This window comes from Hylaeus anthracinus, unplaced genomic scaffold (assembly GCF_026225885.1).
Source record: "Hylaeus anthracinus isolate JK02 unplaced genomic scaffold, UHH_iyHylAnth1.0_haploid 11994, whole genome shotgun sequence".
NCBI classification, from domain to species: domain Eukaryota; kingdom Metazoa; phylum Arthropoda; class Insecta; order Hymenoptera; family Colletidae; genus Hylaeus; species Hylaeus anthracinus.
Window position 1 is genome coordinate 5,225,743 of NW_026534341.1, and position 20,190 is coordinate 5,245,932.

A 20,190-nucleotide genomic window follows, 5' to 3' on the forward strand; every position below is an offset into this window, starting at 1 on the left:
CCGACGACCCTTCTACCTTGTTTTCATACCGCGCCACATTCTTTACCGACCATTACCGACCTTTGTTCGTGGCTGAGCGCACCAATTTTTTTATCATCATGAAAACGCACCATTATAACCGTCGCCTCGCTTCGATGGAAAAGCGGCTTTACTGTTAGTTGTCCTAGCCTAATCTTAGATTAAAATTTGTGTACAACTTACAATAATAAAACTGAAAAGGATAAATGTATATCTTTTGTGTTGTTTATAAAATAGCTTTCTTCCCATAAAAAAATATTAAAAGTTACGTAGGATATTATTTTTATCTAATTAAGACAGTCAAAGTTATAGATTCCATGGCATTTCCACTAAACGATCAGGTTTATACAAACTCCTTTACACCTAGAGAGTATCAAGTAAGGATTTTTTTAAATTACCTACAAGAATTTATGTCAATTAATAGTTCTACATTATATTTAACCTCGTTATCGTTACAGGTAGGATTATTTTATACCGCTAGAGAGAAAAACATCATTGTGTGTCTAGGAAAAAGTTACGAACAAACGTTTATTGTTATAAAGTTAATCCAAGAATTTGCTATCAATAATAGGAGGTAACGTATAACTGAAATCAGTTAATTCTGTTAATTTATTATCAATATTTAATGAAGTATACTTAAAATGATCACTTATTAAATTTAGATTATTAAGCAAAGGAGGCAAGCGATCGTTATATATATTGACAGATGTAGAAAAGTATAAAGTAAAAGCAAGTTATATAGAACAATTAACGGATTTAAAAGTTCTATTATGTGATACCTGTTTACCAACAGAATTTGTAGACAAATTTGAAACTTCTCACGTAAGTAGTATTCTTTTAAAATATTTTTTGTTATTTTTCTATTGTCTTTCTATGTTTACAAACATTTTATTTTAGGTATTAGCTACAACTTCTAAAACATGTGCACAATTGTTAGTAGGAAAAAAGATGTTACCACATCAAATAAATCTAGTCATAGTTGACGAGTGCCATAAATCTGTAGATGATAGCAATCTAAGATTTGTTTTGAAATCCTTTTTATCTTGTAACAATGTTCCTAGAATTATTGGGTTGGCTGTTCCATTGTTTAACTTAATGCAAGAACCTGGAAGGTTAGGACTAGAAATAGAAAAAATAGAAGCTATATTTCAATGTGAAGTTGAAACAGCTAGTGATATATTATCTATACTGCGGTAAGTATAATATTTACCAAATGGTATTTCTATTTAATGATAATGATTTTTTTAAATAGCTATAGCCCTAAACCTAAAGAATATGTAGTGGAATATTCTGAAAATAAAAAAGGAGAATTGTATAGTACTATTGAAAATTATACGTTACACGCTATTGAATTTTTACGTGATCATCGTCATGACCCAATCGAAATTTATACCGATGAGTTTTATGAAGACATACAGAAAATACCAGACCCCACAAAAAAACCCTTTGAGATGATGCAAGATTTTTTATATATACTACAAACTCTTGGACCATGGTGTGCAGATCGTGCTGCACTTGCTCTTCTAATTTTAACTGAAAAATTGAAAATAAAAACACCTTATGAAAGACATTATCTATTATTGAACATGGTTGCATCTGTTTTTACGAAGATACGAGCTTTGTGCGATAATACATTTGAAGCTTTACCTGAAAAAGAGAGAATATACAAATATACTACGCCAAGGGTTCACAGACTATTACAGGTTTTAAAAACGTATACACCATATTATACTAAAAATGTTGACATTCCTCGTAAAAAAATGAATCGTGAAAATAATGTTAAAAATTTATCTGTAAATAATAAAGAAAATTCTTTGAGACATAATTTTGTGCAAACTAGAAGAACAGAGTATAATCAGAGAGGTAATGAAGAAAATTATAGGAGATTACCCAAATCTCAATCTCACATGCGCGAAGCTGCAGACCCTGATCTACTTTGTGGAGTGATCTTTGTGGATAAAGCATTTGTTGCAAAAGTTTTGTTTTATTTATTAAATGAAGTATCTACATATGACGAAGAGTTACATTTCTTGTCACCTCTGTATGCAATTGAAAACGATACAGATGATGGTTATTCTAGAACTTTAGAAATGGAGCATAGAAAACAAGAAGAAGTTTTGAAGAGATTTAGGATACACGAATGCAATTTATTAATTTCAACTTCAATTTTGGAAGAAGGTATGCAATTACTTATATTGATAGTAAATAATTCGTTTTCATTTATTGTTTTTTTTATATAATATCTGATAATCTTTTATTTCTATTAGGCATTGATATTCCAAAATGCAATTTTGTAATGAGGTATGATTTTCCAAAAACGTATCAATCTTATGTTCAGTGTAAGAGTCGAGCAAGAGCTATGGATGCGTTACATGTACTATTAGTGCCACAGACACAATCAAAGGAATATGTGTGGCAATTAGCACAGTATCATTACATAGAAAAGGTATCGAACAATTATATATGATTCTTTCTTAATTATTTAATTATTTATTATCATAAAATTTGATTATACATATGAAGTGGATCTGATGTTTGATTAATGATTGTACCGTCTATTGGATTTAATTTATTCATGACCTTCAGTGTGTACCAGTTTTAATATCAACCATTTAATGTGGTTCATTACCTGTGTCCGTCCCAGTCGAAAGTTTTAATGGAAGAGCATCAATCTATTTTGTAGACTTTATTAGTAAAGTGTTCTAATAACGAACCAACTGAAGAAGAAGAAAACGAAGCAGATATGTACGCTGCTATGATACCACATTACAAACCACTTGACGGAGATGATGCACCTTCTGTAACTTTCAATTCTGCTATATCATTGGTAAACAGGTAATGTAATGTGACGATTGCATGACAAAGATATGGTTCTAATGTCGTACTACTAAAATTTTTGTAATTGTTTGACACTGTTATAAAATTGGCTTGAACAGATATTGTGCAAAATTACCTAGCGATACTTTTACAAGATTAACACCAGAGTGGTCTACCGAAAGGGTGAACGTAGACAACATGCCTATGTATATATGTTCTTTACGACTCCCTATAAATTCTCCGGTAAAATACATTGTATCGGTAAATTTCCTTTTTTTATAATAATTTAAGAATGTATAGGAATTCTTTGTATAGTATGATTTTAAACATTATGAGTTTTGTTACAGTGCAATTCATAAATTTAAATATGTAATTTCTTTTTAACTGCATTTATTATCAATATTGAATTGTTATTATGTGACAATATGTACATATGGTCATTTGAATCATATAGCACCATTGACTATAAATTTGAATCAGATTAAAGCACATTGTAGTAATACGCTGATTAATATATCATCTCATAATATGGTATTTTTTTAGCACACATTAATTGTACTATGCAAGATATTCCTGTACAATTAAGTTTTCTTAACGAAGCATACTTATTTCAAATTCTATTTCAGTCGTATCCTATGCCTAATAGAGCTATGGCAAGGCGTATGGCTGCTTTGCAGTTATGTATCGATTTACATCGAAAAAATGAAATAGATGATAGTTTGTTACCTATCGGAAAAGAAAACTTCAAAGCTAAACCAGAAGATGCTGAAGTACCTGCTCTACCAGATGAAAGTAAACTGGATTTCTCTGAAGCTCTGCCTGGAACAACTAAACGTAGACAATATTATTATAAAAAGGTTTAATTTATTAAAAATTAATATATCTTTCACATACTTCAAGATAACTTGATTTTTCTCTGCTTACTTCGTATTTTAATATCAAAGTTATGATTTTCAGACAGCTGAAGCATTAACGGATTGCAGACCAAAAGTTGGAGTTCCCTCTTACCTGTACCACATTAATATGGTCTTAAGCTGTCCTTTACCTGAGGAACAAAATACCAGAGGTCGGCGTATCTACCTTCCCGAAGAATCGGCTATTGGTTTCGGTATAATAACATTGAAAAAAATTCCTAAGGTAATATGCAAATAATAAAAAGCATTATTAAGATAACATAAATTTTATGTTATGTAATTATGATTAATATTTAACTTTTTCTGTTAGTTGTGTCCTTTTCCTATTTACACCAGATCTGGAGAGGTTCGTGTAAAATTAAAATTCAGTAAAAAGACTGTAGTTTTAAACGAAGTGCAAATAGAGAAAATTGCCACTTTTCTCAATTATACGTTTACAAACGTATTAAGGTTACAACAGTATCTAATGCTTTTTGATCCTAATGCTTCAGAAAATTCATACATGATCGTACCAGTAAAATTAGGTAATTATGAATTTGGTTATTAAATATATAATATTAAATTACATTTAATAAAAAAGAATGCAAAGTTACAATTACATTTAATATTATATAAAGTATCACGTATTTTGCGATATAAGCAGAAAGATGTTAATTCCACATGAGAATTAGAACTTGTATAGAAATAAATTCATATTTTTTTAGATGAGCAATCTGATGTTACTGTAGATTGGGATTTCTTAGAGTATATCTACAAAAGTCGAAATTCAGTGCCAACTAGGATTTCTGAAGAGGTCAGGCGGAACTTTAATTTTGATGCATCAAAATATCATGATGCAGTAATTATGCCTTGGTACAGAAATCAGGATCAACCTCAGGTATTTTAGTAAAATAAGTTAATTGTTTTTAACGTTATACGTAATAATAAGAATATATACAGTATTCTAAAGAACCATTTAGCATTTATATGGTAAATAATACACATAATGTGTATATAATATTTTAATGTAATATACTTTGATTCATTTTAGTATTTCTATGTTGCTGAAATTTGTACAAATATAAATCCCAAGTCCTCTTTCCCTGGTGATGGTTATGGTACATTTGAAGAATATTATCTTAAAAAGTATGGTATACAAATACAAAATGTAGATCAACCTTTGCTCGATGTGGACCATACATCAGCTAGATTAAATTTCTTAACACCTAGGTAAGTATGACAAATGTAATATTTACAATCTAATACTTACAATCGTATTTAAACATTCATTAAAAATTGTATCTATCTTAGATATGTTAATCGAAAAGGCGTTGCTTTGCCTACGAGTAGTGAAGAAACAAAACGTGCAAAACGAGAAAATTTAGAAGAGAAGCAAATACTTGTTGCTGAATTATGTGCAATTCATCCTTTCCCAGCTTCCTTATGGAGACAAGCAGTTTGTTTACCTTGTATTTTGTATAGAATCAATGCCTTATTACTTGCTAATCAAATACGATGTCAAGTCGCACAAATGATAAATTTAGGAAAAGCAAATTTAGATTCCGGTATGTATGAAATAAAAAAATTGTTAGTTATAATATTGCCTTTAAATTACTGATGTAAAGAAATTCTAGATTTTGAATGGCCGACGTTAGACTTCGGATGGAGTTTAGCAGACGTTTTAAAAAAATCCAAAGAAAATGAAAAATCCAAGTCTGCTAAATATGAAATAACCCAAATAAGTCCTTTAAATAATGCGATTGACAATAAATGTCAAAATATAGTTGAGAATACAACATGTAATTTGGATAAATCTAGCACTGAAAACTTAAGCGAACAAAAATGTGACGTTCAGTTAGAGAATGCAGTAGAAACTGAATCACAAGTATCAAACAATGAAAATGAATTAGAAATTGGTATTTGGTCAAACGATATGGCAACGAATTCTATGGAATTTGCCACAGACGATTTAGATGTAACTGTTTTGCCAAACGATTTTAACTGGAATGGTGTCCGATACGGTTCGCCTGCGTGTGAGTCAGATATCGATGGATACGAATCGGATGATATTTACAGTGATGGATTTGCCGATACTTCGGATGAAAGTGAAGATGAAAATAGAGGGCTGCGAATTTCTTATATGGAAGAAAATGTTGCGGAAGCTGTTGAAGATGAAAAGCAAATGTCTAAACAAGAAATTAATAAAAAAATCTTGGATCTATTAGAAACTGAAAAAAATGCAGATGACATGTTATGGTCGTATACAGCAATGGATGAAGAATTTTTAATTGCAAAACATAAAAAATTTCATTACGAATTTGCTAAAATAAGGAAATGCGAAATAATGGAAAATGGATCTTTTATATCTCACAATACTGAGATTGCAATTAAAAGAAAGAATTTGTGCAATTCACAATCTGAAGACAGTAAGCTGAATTATAATCATAAAGCTTATATAGAAACAATTGTTAACAAATTGAGTAAGGAAATATTAAATGCTAATCGTAGCTCACAATTAATAAAAAAGAATTCTGACAAATTGAGACCGACATATCAGCTGGACAGCAATCTCTTTAGTTTTGATTTTCAACCAGAATTAAAAAATCATGCAGGACCAAGTCCCAGTTTAATTTTGCAAGCTTTAACTATGTCTAATGCAAACGATGGTATTAATTTAGAACGGTTAGAAACTATTGGAGATTCTTTTTTAAAATATGCTATAACTACTTACTTATATTGTACATATGACAATATTCACGAAGGCAAACTTAGTCACTTAAGATCTAAACAGGTATCAAAAGTTTAAAATATTCGTTATCTTTTTAAGTACAATTACATGATATTAATATTATATTGATTAATATTGAATAAAAACAACTGTGCACAGTTTTATTTAAATACAGTAGTAGTTGGTTTTGTCTAATAACATTGAAATCTTTTAGGTCAGCAACATAAATTTGTACAGATTAGGAAGACAAAAAATGTTAGGTGAAAGCATGATAGCGACAAAGTTCGAACCACACGATAATTGGTTACCTCCTTGTTACTATGTTCCAAAAGAACTTGAACAAGCATTAATCGAATCTGGCATACCTTCAGCACTTTGGAACCAAGCTGACTTACCAACATTACAAGCTGTAAATCCTACTGAAATAACTCAACTTGTTAAAGAAACAGAACAAAAATTGGGCATCATGAAGAGCGAACTTGACCGTAATGAAACTACACTTTCAAATAATTTAGACAACTTACGTTGTTTCATACCTTACAATTTAATTACTCAACATAGCATTCCCGATAAAAGTATCGCAGATTGTGTGGAGGCATTAATTGGAGCATACTTAATTGCTTGTGGTCCTAGAGGTGCATTACTTTTTATGGCCTGGTTAGGGATACACGTTTTACCCACAAAAGAAGTTTGTTTGGTACAAGAAACAGAACCGATGGAAAGAATTCCCGGTAGTACACCGTACATAAAGGGAACAAATGATCAAGCCCAGACAACATGGACGCAGGTCATTACAACTAATCTTAATCGAAAACGTTTTGACAAATTAATTACGACATCGAAGGATGCTTTAAGAAAAGTATGTTATTACAGATTCGTTATGGAACATTGGAAGAACCACCGAATCCCCTACTTCGTCATATTTCTGATCCAGAACATGAGTTGAAATTAATGCTTGATGGATATGACGAATTAGAAAAAAGTATTGGATATAAATTTCATGACATTAGTTACTTATTACAAGCATTTACTCATGCTTCATATCAACCCAATAGATTAACGGATTGTTACCAACGTTTAGAATTCCTCGGGGATGCAGTTTTAGGTAATAAATAATCTAAATTTATTGCATTTTATTATATTTTATGTTATATTGGTTAGAATTGTGTAAAATAATTTATAATTTTAGATTATTTAATAACAAGACATTTATATGAGGATGCTCGACAACATTCGCCAGGTGCTTTAACAGATTTGCGATCAGCTTTAGTTAACAATACTATATTTGCTTCTTTAGCAGTTAGATGTGGATTTCATAAATATTTCCGACATCTTTCTCCTGGTTTAAGTGCTGTTATAAATCGTTTTGTTAGAATTCAAGAAGAAAATGGGCATTCTATTAGCGAAGAGGTAAAATGTTTGTTTAAACGAATCTTTTCACCGAGCTTAAAGATTTTATATTATATTTCTTTTATAAGTATATTTAATTACTATACATCTTCCATTAGTACTATTTAATTGGAGAAGAAGAGTGCGAAGAAGCTGAAGATGTCGAGGTACCAAAAGCACTAGGTGATGTGTTTGAATCATTAGCTGGTGCAATTTATTTGGACAGTGGTATGTCTTTGGATGCAGTATGGGGTGTTTATTACGCTATAATGAAAACTGAAATTGGTAATTAAATTTCTTGCTCTATTTGTATGTTCATTTTCCACGAAAACAAATAGAACTACATATATTGTATTATTACAGAACAATTCAGCACTAACGTTCCCAAATCTCCAATTCGTGAATTATTGGAACTTGAACCTGAAACGGCGAAATTTGGAAAACCAGAAAAATTAGCCGATGGACGTAGAGTTAGAGTTACGGTTGATGTTTTTAGTAAAGGTTCTTTCAAAGGTATTGGAAGAAATTATAGAATTGCGAAATGTACTGCAGCAAAATGTGCTCTTAAAAAATTGAAAAGAATGCAAAGTTATCCGCGGGAAAAACTATGATAACACATACAACGTTAAAATAGGACAATGAGTACAAGAAATAAAATAAGTGTTTCAATGGTGTTGAAACATATTTCTGTTAAATCTGTGTTCATGACTGTATTTATGAGTTTGTAACATAGGAAATTTTCATGTATTCTAATTTAATTTGACATTACATTAATGTTAAAGCGTAGGTTTATGAAGAATATAATGAATCGAAAGACATACTTTATTTAAAAGTTCAGTTTCGATAAAAAAAAAAAAAGAAGTTTCTATGTTATTATATTGTAAATATTTAAAATAACGATGACATCAAACGTTCTGAAAGATTCTAAAATTATATTAAATCTCTTCTTCCATATACTATACATATTTTTAGTATCTATTCTCTTACATCTGTGTGTATGTACACTTGGTCATAGTGATTCTTGCTGTTAACATATAGACGACGTTATTACACATCGATTTTCCAGAATACTAATTAAGTATATTCATTTTCTTGTTGGATGTCCTCGTACCGGAAAATGTATGCATATATAGAGAAAAATATGTATATCATTGATAATGTCGTACTCATCTAATACGTAATATCTTTACGCGTCCCGTCGTCTAAGTGTTAACGAAAAAATATTGTTAAACGAGATACAGTATCCTCATATGCGTTTTTACAACTACGATAGTGAAGTTTTTCGAATGAGTAATAATGAGTATCGTATGGACTTCTGTTGTACTGTTTCTGAACGTTATCTCAAAATGTATAATATATCTCTTTTATTTAAAAATAATTGTTTATTTATGAAACAAGACTATTCGTCGTAACAATACTAAAACTACACAAACACAATCATTGTGCATATATACATGTATTACACATGTTATACACACATGTGGATATAATTATGAAGTGTTACACAGTTAATATAGAATAATGATATAAAGGAAGAATGAATAACTTGATGTCTCATGAATCTCATGAGTTCACTCCCACAAATGAAATTTCGTATATAGCATAGACATTGTTCATGAGGGGTAGTTGCTTTCCATTTCAGTTTACAATACAACTCTTAGCAAATGAAATGTAATTTGTACATCAGTATTGCCAACCACATTGGCATTACACTAACTTAATCTCAATACAAAACTACAATTTACTATAATCTAAAATACATACTTTCTGATGATTTTTTTTTATTTGTGAAAATTTATTAGGGCATTAAAAAATTGGCATATCAAACTCGAATTTCTTCAGTTTAATCCAATACGACTTAAACTTTTAATTTTTTTTATACAATGTCCTAATTTTTCTAAATTAATATTTACAAAATATAATTTACACACAATTTAATGATAAAACTAAAATTAAAATATTATGAATCAAATTGACTATAAAATAGGGCTATAGCAGGATCTTCACATTCAGACGTGATCAATACATCTCGAAATTTATCTAAAATTTGTAACAATTGAGACCTGCGAATATTTTCCAAGTACATAATTTCTTCCAAATGATGTCCTCCGTTGAAGTAACCAATACGACATAATCTCTCAAGCAATTTCCTATCATCAGAAGGAATATCATAATCTTCAGATTGATAATTATAGATTCCATTTTCTTTGTGAAGATTCATCGATAACTCTTCTTTGATATTGGTTGGAATTCCTTTGGGAGCATCATTCAAATTCAACGTGTTGCTACTTTCTGTCATTTCATTTATATTGTGATTCATTTCATCCTTTGTATCCTTTGGAAAATAGATTTTGTAGTTCGTAAATTCTAGAAAAGTATTTTTTAAACTTACCAGTAGTGCTCGACCATGCACAGTTGGCATGTACTGTACATATGTATGCAATTGTAAAAGTAAATGATTTTTTAACAACCATATAACTATTTTCACTAATTGTGTTTGTTGCTGCGATTGATTCAAAGGATTTAATTTTTGACTTATTGATGTTGGTAACGAAAAATCGCTAATAACCTAGGCAAAGTTGCAATTACAATTTGTTTTTATATCCGATATGAACAATACTGAATAAATACGAATAACTTTTTCGTACGTACTTGCAAAAGACAGAGTCCTGGAAATTCGTCAGAAAATGCTTCTAATAATTGATTTGTTATGACAGCATCCGGTGATACAACGTAAACATTGCTTTCACAAAGAGGATAAATTATAGTAGCTTTGGCCCAATATACTAAATGACCAGTTAATTGAAAAACTTGAGTAAGCGTAAGATCAGAATCAGCAGCTAAAGTTTGTAGACTTTTTAGTGGACTATACATTTGAATAAGACGTTTCAATGCTGGAGAAGAATCTATCGGAAGTGTGTCCAATAAATGTAGAGGTTCGATAAGTAACAGCAAACCATGATAGGGTCTTAAGCTATTCAAACACCTGCAATGAAATTTAATGTTTAATACATTACTTTAAAGTTTAAATATTACTTTAACACTGGCCTGTCTATTATTTCAGGATTAATAACAAATCCTTTCTTATGAGATTGATGAACTTTTTGTGGGAGACAAAAACGTACTTGAATCCATTTATTAATCATAATGTTAATTATACCAGAAGTGCTGAGGCTACTAAATACAGACTTTAAGTCACGTGCGAGCAAACTTCTTTGTAATATTAATTCATAGGGTGATTCATCGCAGTCACTTTCACCTTCTGATCTAGAAATATATATTAAAGAATTCTAATTATTAATTTGCCAAAAGAGTAACAAACTATAATTTCCTATACCTAGTAGCAACTTCATCATGAGTCGAAACCATCATTTTTATTTCTTCCATTACGAATCCACATCTCTTTTCTTCGTGCCTCAAAGCTATGCCTAATCTAAACAAAATAATATGTGAGTCCTACAATGTGTTATATATTTTTATAAGCATAATATATAACAAACCTTCTGCTCAAATCGTAATAACATTTTACTATAGAATGACTTGCTTGTGCTTGGAGAGCAAAGACTATATTGAAAAGCATAGAAGAATTAACTTCCTTTAATCCACGAGATGGAACTAAAGTTGGATGTCCAACAAAGCGAACGTCGTTTACTTTTAATTCAAATTTTTGTTCGCATAATTCTGGTTTAACAGCGAATAACGTTGACAGGACTTCATCGGTTACTCCAGTTAAGTTTCCATTACTTATATTAGAAGTCAGAAAAGGTAAGGACTGTCGATGAAGTTAATTAAACATCACATTATCTTACTCGACAATGCAAGCATATTAAGAAATGCGTACAGGAAATATTTATAACATAGATTTATACTTCACGGTAGTAATTTTACTATATGCCGAATAAGCATTACAATACTATAATGTTGCATAAAACTGACCTGCAACAAATCTTCTGTGATAGTCAAAGAATAAGGATTCTTCCTTTTAGTACACTGATTAGAATCTCGTGTATGTTTTGCTACGTATGGGTAACGAAATAGTAGTCTGTCACCCTTGCTATCACTTTTTACAAGAATTATACTTAATGGGTTTATCTCCATAATTCTTACTAACTTATGAACTACAGAGGTTATATTAAAATTCCAACAACATACAAATAAATTATCAAGAGACAAATATGATATTCATATACACCAAATGTAAAATATTACTAAAAAACGTTCGATTGAATTCGTTGTTACTTGAAACGCTGAACATGAAAGTTTTTGACACATCGATCACAACAATGTGTTGCCGGAACCACGCGGTTCGTGTTCGCTACACTTGATAATGATACTACAAAGTGATATACAGGGTGTCCCAAAAGTCGGGGAGGAGCCGGAAATGGGGGGTAGCTGAGACGATTCTGAACAACAATTTCCTTTGCAAAAATGTCGGATCACCACGCTACGCTACCGCAGCCGCTCCAACGGTCTACACGCGCTCTGATTGGTCGGGGTTTTCGCTTAATATCTCCTTAACGAAGCCCCATCCGACATTTTTGCAAAGGAAATTGTTGTTCAGAATCGTCTCAGCTACCCCCCATTTCCGGCTCCTTCCCGAGTTTTGGGACACCCTGTATATGTATATCCATTATAGTGAGTTCTGCAAGAAAGCTTACCATTGTTGAATACTAGATCATTTTTCATTGAAATTCTAGACTTTAAAACTTTGTAATAACTTATATCTTAATTTAATCCACAATGATTTGGTTACTTGGTTTTATTTATTGGAATTTGGAAAATACACCGATAATTATTTTTGATAATTAATATGTCTGATCAAATACAGAAATGTATTACTGTATTAGTATCTAAAAGTCAAAATTTTCTGTATAAATTACCATATTACGTCATATTTTATATTATGACTGCAATGAAAGTATACTTATTCTATATATTGTTATATCTTTAAAATATATCTTTGAGGAAGGAAGAGCAAATCATTTTATCAATATAACTAGTTCCTTATTTGAACAATTGTCACAAAAAATTATAATAAAATCTTTGCTAATAATTAAGTAGCTTTAAAAATAAATTCTACATATATGGATCAAATTAATCAGCATGATAGTTCTAATGTTAATCCTAGTTCCTCATTTTCTTCGACTATTATTTTAGGTAGCAAAAATTCAATCCTTCGGTGTCTCGTCTTTTATCTTCAACCTGGCATTTGTTATCACATTACAGCAGTGTTGAAATTTAATTTTGTATGCATTCTAATTACGGGCATGCACATATAATATTCTGATAGAAAATATACGGTTCATATAATAGAATAGAATATTCACACAATGGAGGTTTATCAGTATTTCTGTTACCTTGTTATTTTTGATGGGGATAATAAATTGACACTAGAGATTAGCTTAATAAGTAAATAAATCTCTATTTACACATTGCTCATTCATTTGCAATGAGTTACACGATAAACGATCGATATTCTCCTAAAATTGTACAGGTTTTATTTTATACAGAATGTGCAAAAAGAAATGGGCTATAAATTCTATCGGTAAATCGGAAAGGCGATAGTCTGTAAGTGTTGGGGAATAAAATGGTTCTTAGTAGCATCGAACCTTTAGAGATAGCGCAGACGAATCACACACCGACTGAAAATAATATCTTGAGCGATAACATCCTGCGCAAACGGTATCGGCGCTGCTCTGGTCCATAAAACTCCACGTGCACACATGCATGTGTAACATATATAACATATTTCCGAGGATATGTAACATTCCAAATGAAGATTTCTTTAGTACGATAGTATTTTTGGAAATATTCATTGGCAACGAGTACAAAATTTACGTTAGTATTTAATGCCTGTTTAAAACGTATGAGAACTGATGTACAAGTTCCTACTTTGCCAATAAATAATTCTAAAATGTTATAATATAAACATTACATGTTTCTTTCGATACATTATCAAAACATAAGTCTTTAGAAATCGAATTTCTCACTGTGTGTGTTGTGTACGGCAAAGGGAGAGGTTATTAATATATTTATAATTATTATAAATCATTCTCTCATGAAAATTATATACACGAAACAAAAGTTTTCCTATGTATCTGTATACGTTATGATAAAAATTTCACAGAGATCACAGTGTACAAATAGCCAAATACAGTAGTTTCCGGATAACTGAAACGACTTTTCCCCGGTTAACTGTAACGTACTTATCACCATCGTTATTTATATGCTTATTTCGTTCACGCTTGGTGTATTCCGTTCACTCTCCTCGACGGACGGTATGTGCGTAGCTCTTCGATCCGAGATTAAAAACAAAAGACATCCCTCCCTGGATAACTGAAACGGCGAGGACCCGATTTCGTTTCATTCATCCGCAGATTACTGTACAAAGTTTTCCATTTATAAATCCCTTGCTCGCTAATACAATTCTCATTTTTTCAGTTTTAATCCCACTTTTCGTCTCTCCTACTCTCTCTCATTCATACACATGCAATCGTACGCATACTCGTTCGCTCATAGTAACGACATTCATACATTATTTTTTCCCCCCTTTTACGCTTCGAGTCTTATGCAAAAATACGATCTTAAAACCTGTTTCTAATCGTACGCACGCCTTCGGTCCCTAAACAGGTGATCTTTTCTTCATTTTCTCTTGAAAGTCTACGGTCTGTTGGCGAGGAATGTGAGCCACAATCCCATCGACAACGAACATAGAAATTTTGCATATAAATTTCTCTTCGGTAGTAAAAAAAATATATATATATATATATATATATATTCAGGGAGAGAGAGAAAGAGAAAGAGAGAGATTTATTTACACATAAATCTACATGTATCTATATATATATATATATATAACTCTGGCCCCGAATTCCATAAAACTCTTTCGCGTTTTCGTTTACTTAACAGAGTTCACTATACTTCTTTTCATTTTATAGTTCGTCAACTTATTAATAGATAATTACGATTTAGGGATACGGTCATTGTCCTTTCGAGAGTTCCATAAACGTTGGTGACGTTTTACCTTTCTCCCTCTTGCTTTTTTTTTTTTCGTTTGTTTGTTGTTTTCACAGAACATTCGACTAAACGTATATTTGCACATAAATTACCGACGATTAAATTGGCACAACTGAGGTGGCGCAACGGGAAATTGGTTCTGAAGTTTTATCGAATCCAGGTATTTACAGGGTGGATCTCTTCGCCTCTCGCGCAACGGAGGATCCTCGTAAAAGAATCGAAGTAGGATTGCTTGTTCTGCACAGTTTATATTACATCAATTTCTCGACTCTACGCGAAGACATTTAATAACAGTTTCTCTTTTCGTTCGAATAAAAAACTTTCGATAAATCTCAATCTCTAGTTACATAACTAAGCATAGTTCACTCCGGAAAATTTACTTTCAAGCTAAACTTTACATCACAGAATAACTTTGGAATGAAATACCTCGATCGTTTCCCGAACACCGTTTTGTACGTTCGTCGGCAACGCTTTATAAGCCTTTCTAAGGTATGCTCGATACTAACTGATGCTTTCGAGTCCAAGCTATGTCTTTGAATAAGATACTCCTAAAGGATTTTAATTAAATCTTACGACTTTAGTCGTAATGCTGACAAAACGTCGGAGTATCTTATTCAAAGGACACGACTCAGATCTCGGGAGCCTCGGTTAGTATCAACTATGAAGACTGGGCTGTGAAAGCCTCAAATATCTTTCTAAAGTAGTTCGTTGTAGAAGTGAATATCGTTCCACACTCGCACACGTGTCTTGCGCACACAAGGGATGGAAAAACCGATGGCGGAATATCCGCGAAAGTTCAGCTTCACTGAAGCATCCTCCAGGATTGCAGGATGACGACCGATTCCTGAGCTCTCCGAAGCGAGGCCGTAGGAGTCAATCATCGGAAGGACTCGAGGTGGTCCTCGAGCCGATTCAAAATCGGTTGAAAATCGAACGTCATAGAGAGATGATATTAACGTTCAAGCAAAATCGATCAGCGCTTGAAGAATCGACTGATAATTAACCCTTCGCAGACGTCCATTTTGGAGCAACATCCACGTTACGCGTTGGATGGATAATGTACAGGATTGTTCACCGGATATAACCACCTCGGTTTATATCAATATTATCATGCATAGCGAAAAATGATTAAAATAAAATTAAAACGATTTCAAGTTGGACACATTCTGGTAGTAGTTTGTATTTGTAGGTGAATGCGTGGAGAACGTATGAATGATATTAACGTTTTCTCTAAATCTGACACCTTTTTAGACGAGGACAGAGCTAGACTTTTCGTTCAGGGCCGTATGATATCAGAATTAGGATGTTCATATTTCAATAACTTTTTTCTTCTTACGTATGTTCACACATAATTCTGTAATGCATGAATCGATTACCATAAGACTATTTCGTTTTATAAAGTTTTCGGTTTTTCCAATTTGGAAAAATCCGCGTAGCAAACATCAAGTCTTGGGGCCCGTGGGTGTAAAATGTGGCATGTATACTTTAGAGCCGCGACACCCCTGTCGTCCTACGGGTCAGTTACCTGGGCCAATAAAGCAATAACTACTGTTTCGGTTTACGACCTCGCAAGATCCCTTCCAGCGACTATACGTTTCGTGTTCTCGTTTGACTCCTTATTGTTGGGTATGGGAGGCGCGGATATTATACTAATAACAACAGAATGTGCCTCGAAACCACTTCAACTATATCTTAAACATTTTTCGCAATGCATGATAAGGGACGTAAACATAGGTGTTAATATCTGATAAACTACCCTGTGTACACTCTGAACGCTGATAGGCGTTCACCTATCCGTACAGGATCAACGGAAGAACGTACATATGCGTCGATCGTCCGCAAAGGGTTGAAACCAGTCGATTGGTCATCGACGAGGCACAGTAGTAGAAGACATATTTCTGTTTCAATTTTTCTCCTCGGCGCTATAGTGCAGGTTGATCCGTACCTTTGTAGAATGTACTTTTCATCAGTCTTTTTTTATATCGTTCCGGAAACGTCTGCAATTCATTTCTTTCGTGTCCGTGGATTTGTTTCTTCGCTAATTTCGTATCTATCTAGTCGTTTGATCGGCAGCGATGTAGAAACCAACAGATTCTGTCATTTCGGAATGATAATAAATATCCCTTGGAAATCATTTCCTGATGGCAGACAGTAGAAAGAAGTTTCTTTCGCGGTTGTTCTCCTCGATACGCTTCATAAGCAGATTTCATCATCGAAGAGATTTTCTAGAAATCGCATTTCTGTTCGCGAACGAGCGACGAGGATGCGTTGCGGTGAAACGGTCTATCGACACTGTCGGCATTTAAAACGCACAATCAAATCGGCACTAGGTTTCGCGTCACTTCCTGTCCTCCGACTCTTGATTGGTTTTTACGAGATTGTACGCGTGACTTCTGTATTTCGTAGGCGGATCGTGAAGAGGTAGAGGTTGCTGTTGTTGCTGTTGCTCGTTGGATGGCTGACTCATGCTGGACATCGAGAGGTCTGTCGGCATATCGATTTCCGGCTCGGCGCCACTTCCTCCTTCTTCTTCCGGCTCCGACTTTATCCGCATTTGCTGACGCAGCAAAGATATGTTCTTTATATTCTTCAGTTCTGTCGGATTTCGCAGAAACCTACACACAAAGACATTACGTACTTTTAAATAAGTTCTGCTTTCACCCATGGTAATGGCGAAACTATGTTTACACATTCTTAGATAGCCTTTCAACTTTTTCAGTGACTACGGACACTAGGGTGGTCCCAATTTCAATGATTCTTTTTACATCTTAATGATTTGCATGTATCAGGTCTACCGGAAAGTTCTGTCCGTTCCGGTTATAACAAGTTTTTAACAAGTATGCGAATATTCATGAAAAACGATATACAAATTGCAATCATGCTGGCAAGATGTCATAAATAATGATCAAAATTATATTATTCAATAAAATTTATTCAAAGGTATGAGGAATTTATTATTTTGTGTCATTTTAAAAACGGACAGAACTTTCCGGTAGACTCAATACTAGGGTTGTCCCAAAAGTTTCTTTCGCGAGTTGCAACTCAATTATTTTACGTGATCGTGTTTATATAAATAGACAATCTAATTTCGTAGATATTTATGTTGTAACAGTAATGGAGCAACATGAATCGTGCACAATTCAGTAATTGTAACATGAACCATAAAATATTGTGCATGTATTACTTATTAATAAAGCGAAAGAAACTTTTCGGACACAACCCAATATATCAGCCCGGTAAATATGAAGCTAGTTTTTCTAATTACAATATTTTTGTAATATCATTTTAAACGTTTTAGTTTCGTAGCTTCATATTTACAGCGCTAATATACAAGTGCTAATATACAAGAATTAAGACAAGAATTATTTGCATGTATTTGTAATATATAAAAAAAAAAATGTCATTGAAATAAGGTCTACAGTCCAACTAAAAGTAAGAAGATGTTTCATAGAAACTCACTGGTAACAGTGCCGTTCTCCTTGGACCTTTCGTAGGATATTGACACGATAGTAGTACCGAAGGGCTCTACTCATTTTGTCGTAATTCATGGAAAGATGATTCTTCTGGATGCCCCAGAGCCTCGCTAGGCCGGGAGGGTCGACAATTTTGAACACACCCGTTTCCCGACTTTTCCACGCGATGTAGTGTGTGTATCGTTGCGAAGGGTCGTTTAGAAGTTGTTGAAGAAAATCCCACAAAAGTCTACCATCTGAAAGAAAAAAAAAAATGTTTTCAAATTGTAACATCTTCTTACATACGATTAAACTGCTTATAATTAAATTAACATAGTACAATTCATAATATGTAGTACTACGTTTATAACAATTAAATATATGTAAACTGTTTTTATTAATATGCATTAGGCGTGGAAATTAATTTTTTAATGTTTTCAAGGTGAATTTTAAGGTGAACATTGATTTCGTGTCAGATTTGACAATGTCGTTTCTCGTTAAAGTTTCGATAGTCTAAATGGCCGAGACAGTAACTCCAGCAATTATAAAGAGATTTTTCTCAAATTTTGACAAAAAATTCTGAAATATACAAGGGTGTCTCAGAATTACTGTAAGAACTGGAAACGGAGAGTAGCTAATTGTAAGACGATTCTGAACGACAGTTTCCTTTGCAAAAAATGTCGGATGGTGCTTACACTAATTATGCGACATCCTGTATATTTTGTATAAAATACAACAACAACAAAAACCGATTTCTTGAGCATGTTACAGTGGTCTGGCCCAGGCAACGCGACGAACGTGTCCCCCTAACTCTGGTTTAAAATCGTAAAAGCTGAAAGAAAACCAGAGAACAGAAAGCAGGATGAGTGAAACGAGTACTCACTTGTATTGGGTTCGGGCGAATCGTTTGGGAAAAATTCCCTCGCGTTGGCAGGATTCGTCCTGAAGGCACCGGGCGTCAGAGGCATCATTGGCTGTGTTAACGTGGGACTTGGTTGATCCTTAACGCAAACTTCGCTTAGCCTTTGCGCTGCTAAAGCGGTCGGCGTGGCTGGCGGGCTTCCGGTAGCCGCTTGTTGGTTATCCTCGTCGGAGTCGCTCTTGTAAACTTGACTTTGAGTGCCCTCCGTGTGTCCTGGTGAACCGGCTTGACTGTCCACCGACGGCGCAGGTGATAATGTCACCGAATTCGCGGACATTAACGAGGCTAAGTTCGCGGTGTACGGGTTCTCCGTCCAGGTGGGAGTGGGTGGATGAGAATGAGGGCTGAGAGGATACGCGGAGGGTCTGGTAGGTGTCACGGGACTACTGGGAAGGCACCTTTGAAGCTGATTAAAGTCCCTGGCAAGCATCGAAAGCACGTTGTGCAACACGTCGCCCGCGCCTGGGCATCTTTCTCCCAAGTCGGCCTTTGTCAATAAGCAAAGAGCCTTTCCGTTCATTTGGAACATGTCCATGTCGAATTGGGGTAGGTCGAATTCTCGTTCGGCCCATCGGAGAAACGTCGCCACGTCTTCGCGGGACCACAGTCGCGGGTCGGAGGCTGTAACAAACGTTTATCGTTATTTTCACTTTTATTTTGATCAGGGAACAGAAATAAGTTATTCTAAAATATTCAACGATAAGAGTCATTAACAAGAACTTGATTATTATTGAAATTCAAGATAATCAACACAGAATATAAGGAACAAACATCGAAGAATAAAATTATTAAAAAATATCGATTTTTAAACGATTTTAAACAATATAATATAATATAATATTATATTATATGTATATTCTAGGTCGATGAGTTCCTCTAAACAAGTGCTATTTTATTACGAATAAAAATATACAGGGTGTCCCAAAAGTCGGGGAGGAGCCGGAAATGGGGGGT

The 20,190-nt window shown here is 33.4% G+C and overlaps 3 protein-coding genes across 5 annotated transcripts in view; 1 reads left to right on the forward strand and 2 right to left on the reverse strand.

Annotated features, from left to right (window-relative positions):
* Positions 1–9,513, forward strand: LOC128888354 (endoribonuclease Dcr-1). 2 transcript variants are annotated; one of them, XM_054145119.1, is made up of 20 exons: positions 22–395; positions 477–592; positions 681–840; positions 916–1,211; positions 1,271–2,196; positions 2,286–2,464; positions 2,702–2,853; positions 2,955–3,096; positions 3,462–3,692; positions 3,793–3,972; positions 4,060–4,273; positions 4,454–4,626; positions 4,780–4,958; positions 5,040–5,293; positions 5,363–6,519; positions 6,671–7,243; positions 7,330–7,561; positions 7,646–7,866; positions 7,965–8,130; positions 8,209–9,513. In XM_054145119.1, the coding sequence occupies exons 1-20, from the start codon at positions 336–338 to the stop codon at positions 8,454–8,456; spliced, it is 5,859 nt and encodes a 1,952-aa protein (XP_054001094.1). In that variant the 5' UTR covers positions 22–335; the 3' UTR covers positions 8,457–9,513. The 2 variants fall into 2 exon arrangements, with proteins under 2 accessions (XP_054001095.1, XP_054001094.1); XM_054145120.1 differs by lacking the exons at positions 7,330–7,561; positions 7,646–7,866; positions 7,965–8,130; positions 8,209–9,513 and having other exon boundaries at positions 1–395; positions 6,671–6,941; positions 7,018–7,201.
* Positions 9,514–9,667: 154 nt separating this feature from the next.
* On the reverse strand, positions 9,668–12,187 carry LOC128888356 (GATOR complex protein NPRL3). The gene is made up of 7 exons (XM_054145128.1): positions 11,782–12,187; positions 11,346–11,617; positions 11,183–11,278; positions 10,894–11,112; positions 10,498–10,831; positions 10,238–10,414; positions 9,668–10,180 (listed from the first exon to the last, which is right to left on the reverse strand). The coding sequence occupies exons 1-7, from the start codon at positions 11,941–11,943 to the stop codon at positions 9,806–9,808; spliced, it is 1,635 nt and encodes a 544-aa protein (XP_054001103.1). The 5' UTR covers positions 11,944–12,187; the 3' UTR covers positions 9,668–9,805.
* A 3,259-nt stretch (positions 12,188–15,446) lies between these two features.
* LOC128888357 (ets DNA-binding protein pokkuri) overlaps positions 15,447–20,190 on the reverse strand; it is a 29,138-nt gene continuing 24,394 nt past the window's right edge. For both annotated transcript variants that reach the window (XM_054145130.1, XM_054145129.1), the window contains 3 exons: positions 19,198–19,857; positions 18,322–18,571; positions 15,447–17,477 (listed from right to left, as the gene is read on the reverse strand). In XM_054145130.1, the coding sequence (XP_054001105.1) occupies positions 17,201–17,477; positions 18,322–18,571; positions 19,198–19,857 (1,187 nt within the window). In that variant the 3' untranslated portion in view covers positions 15,447–17,200. The remainder of the gene's footprint in view (positions 17,478–18,321; positions 18,572–19,197; positions 19,858–20,190) is intronic.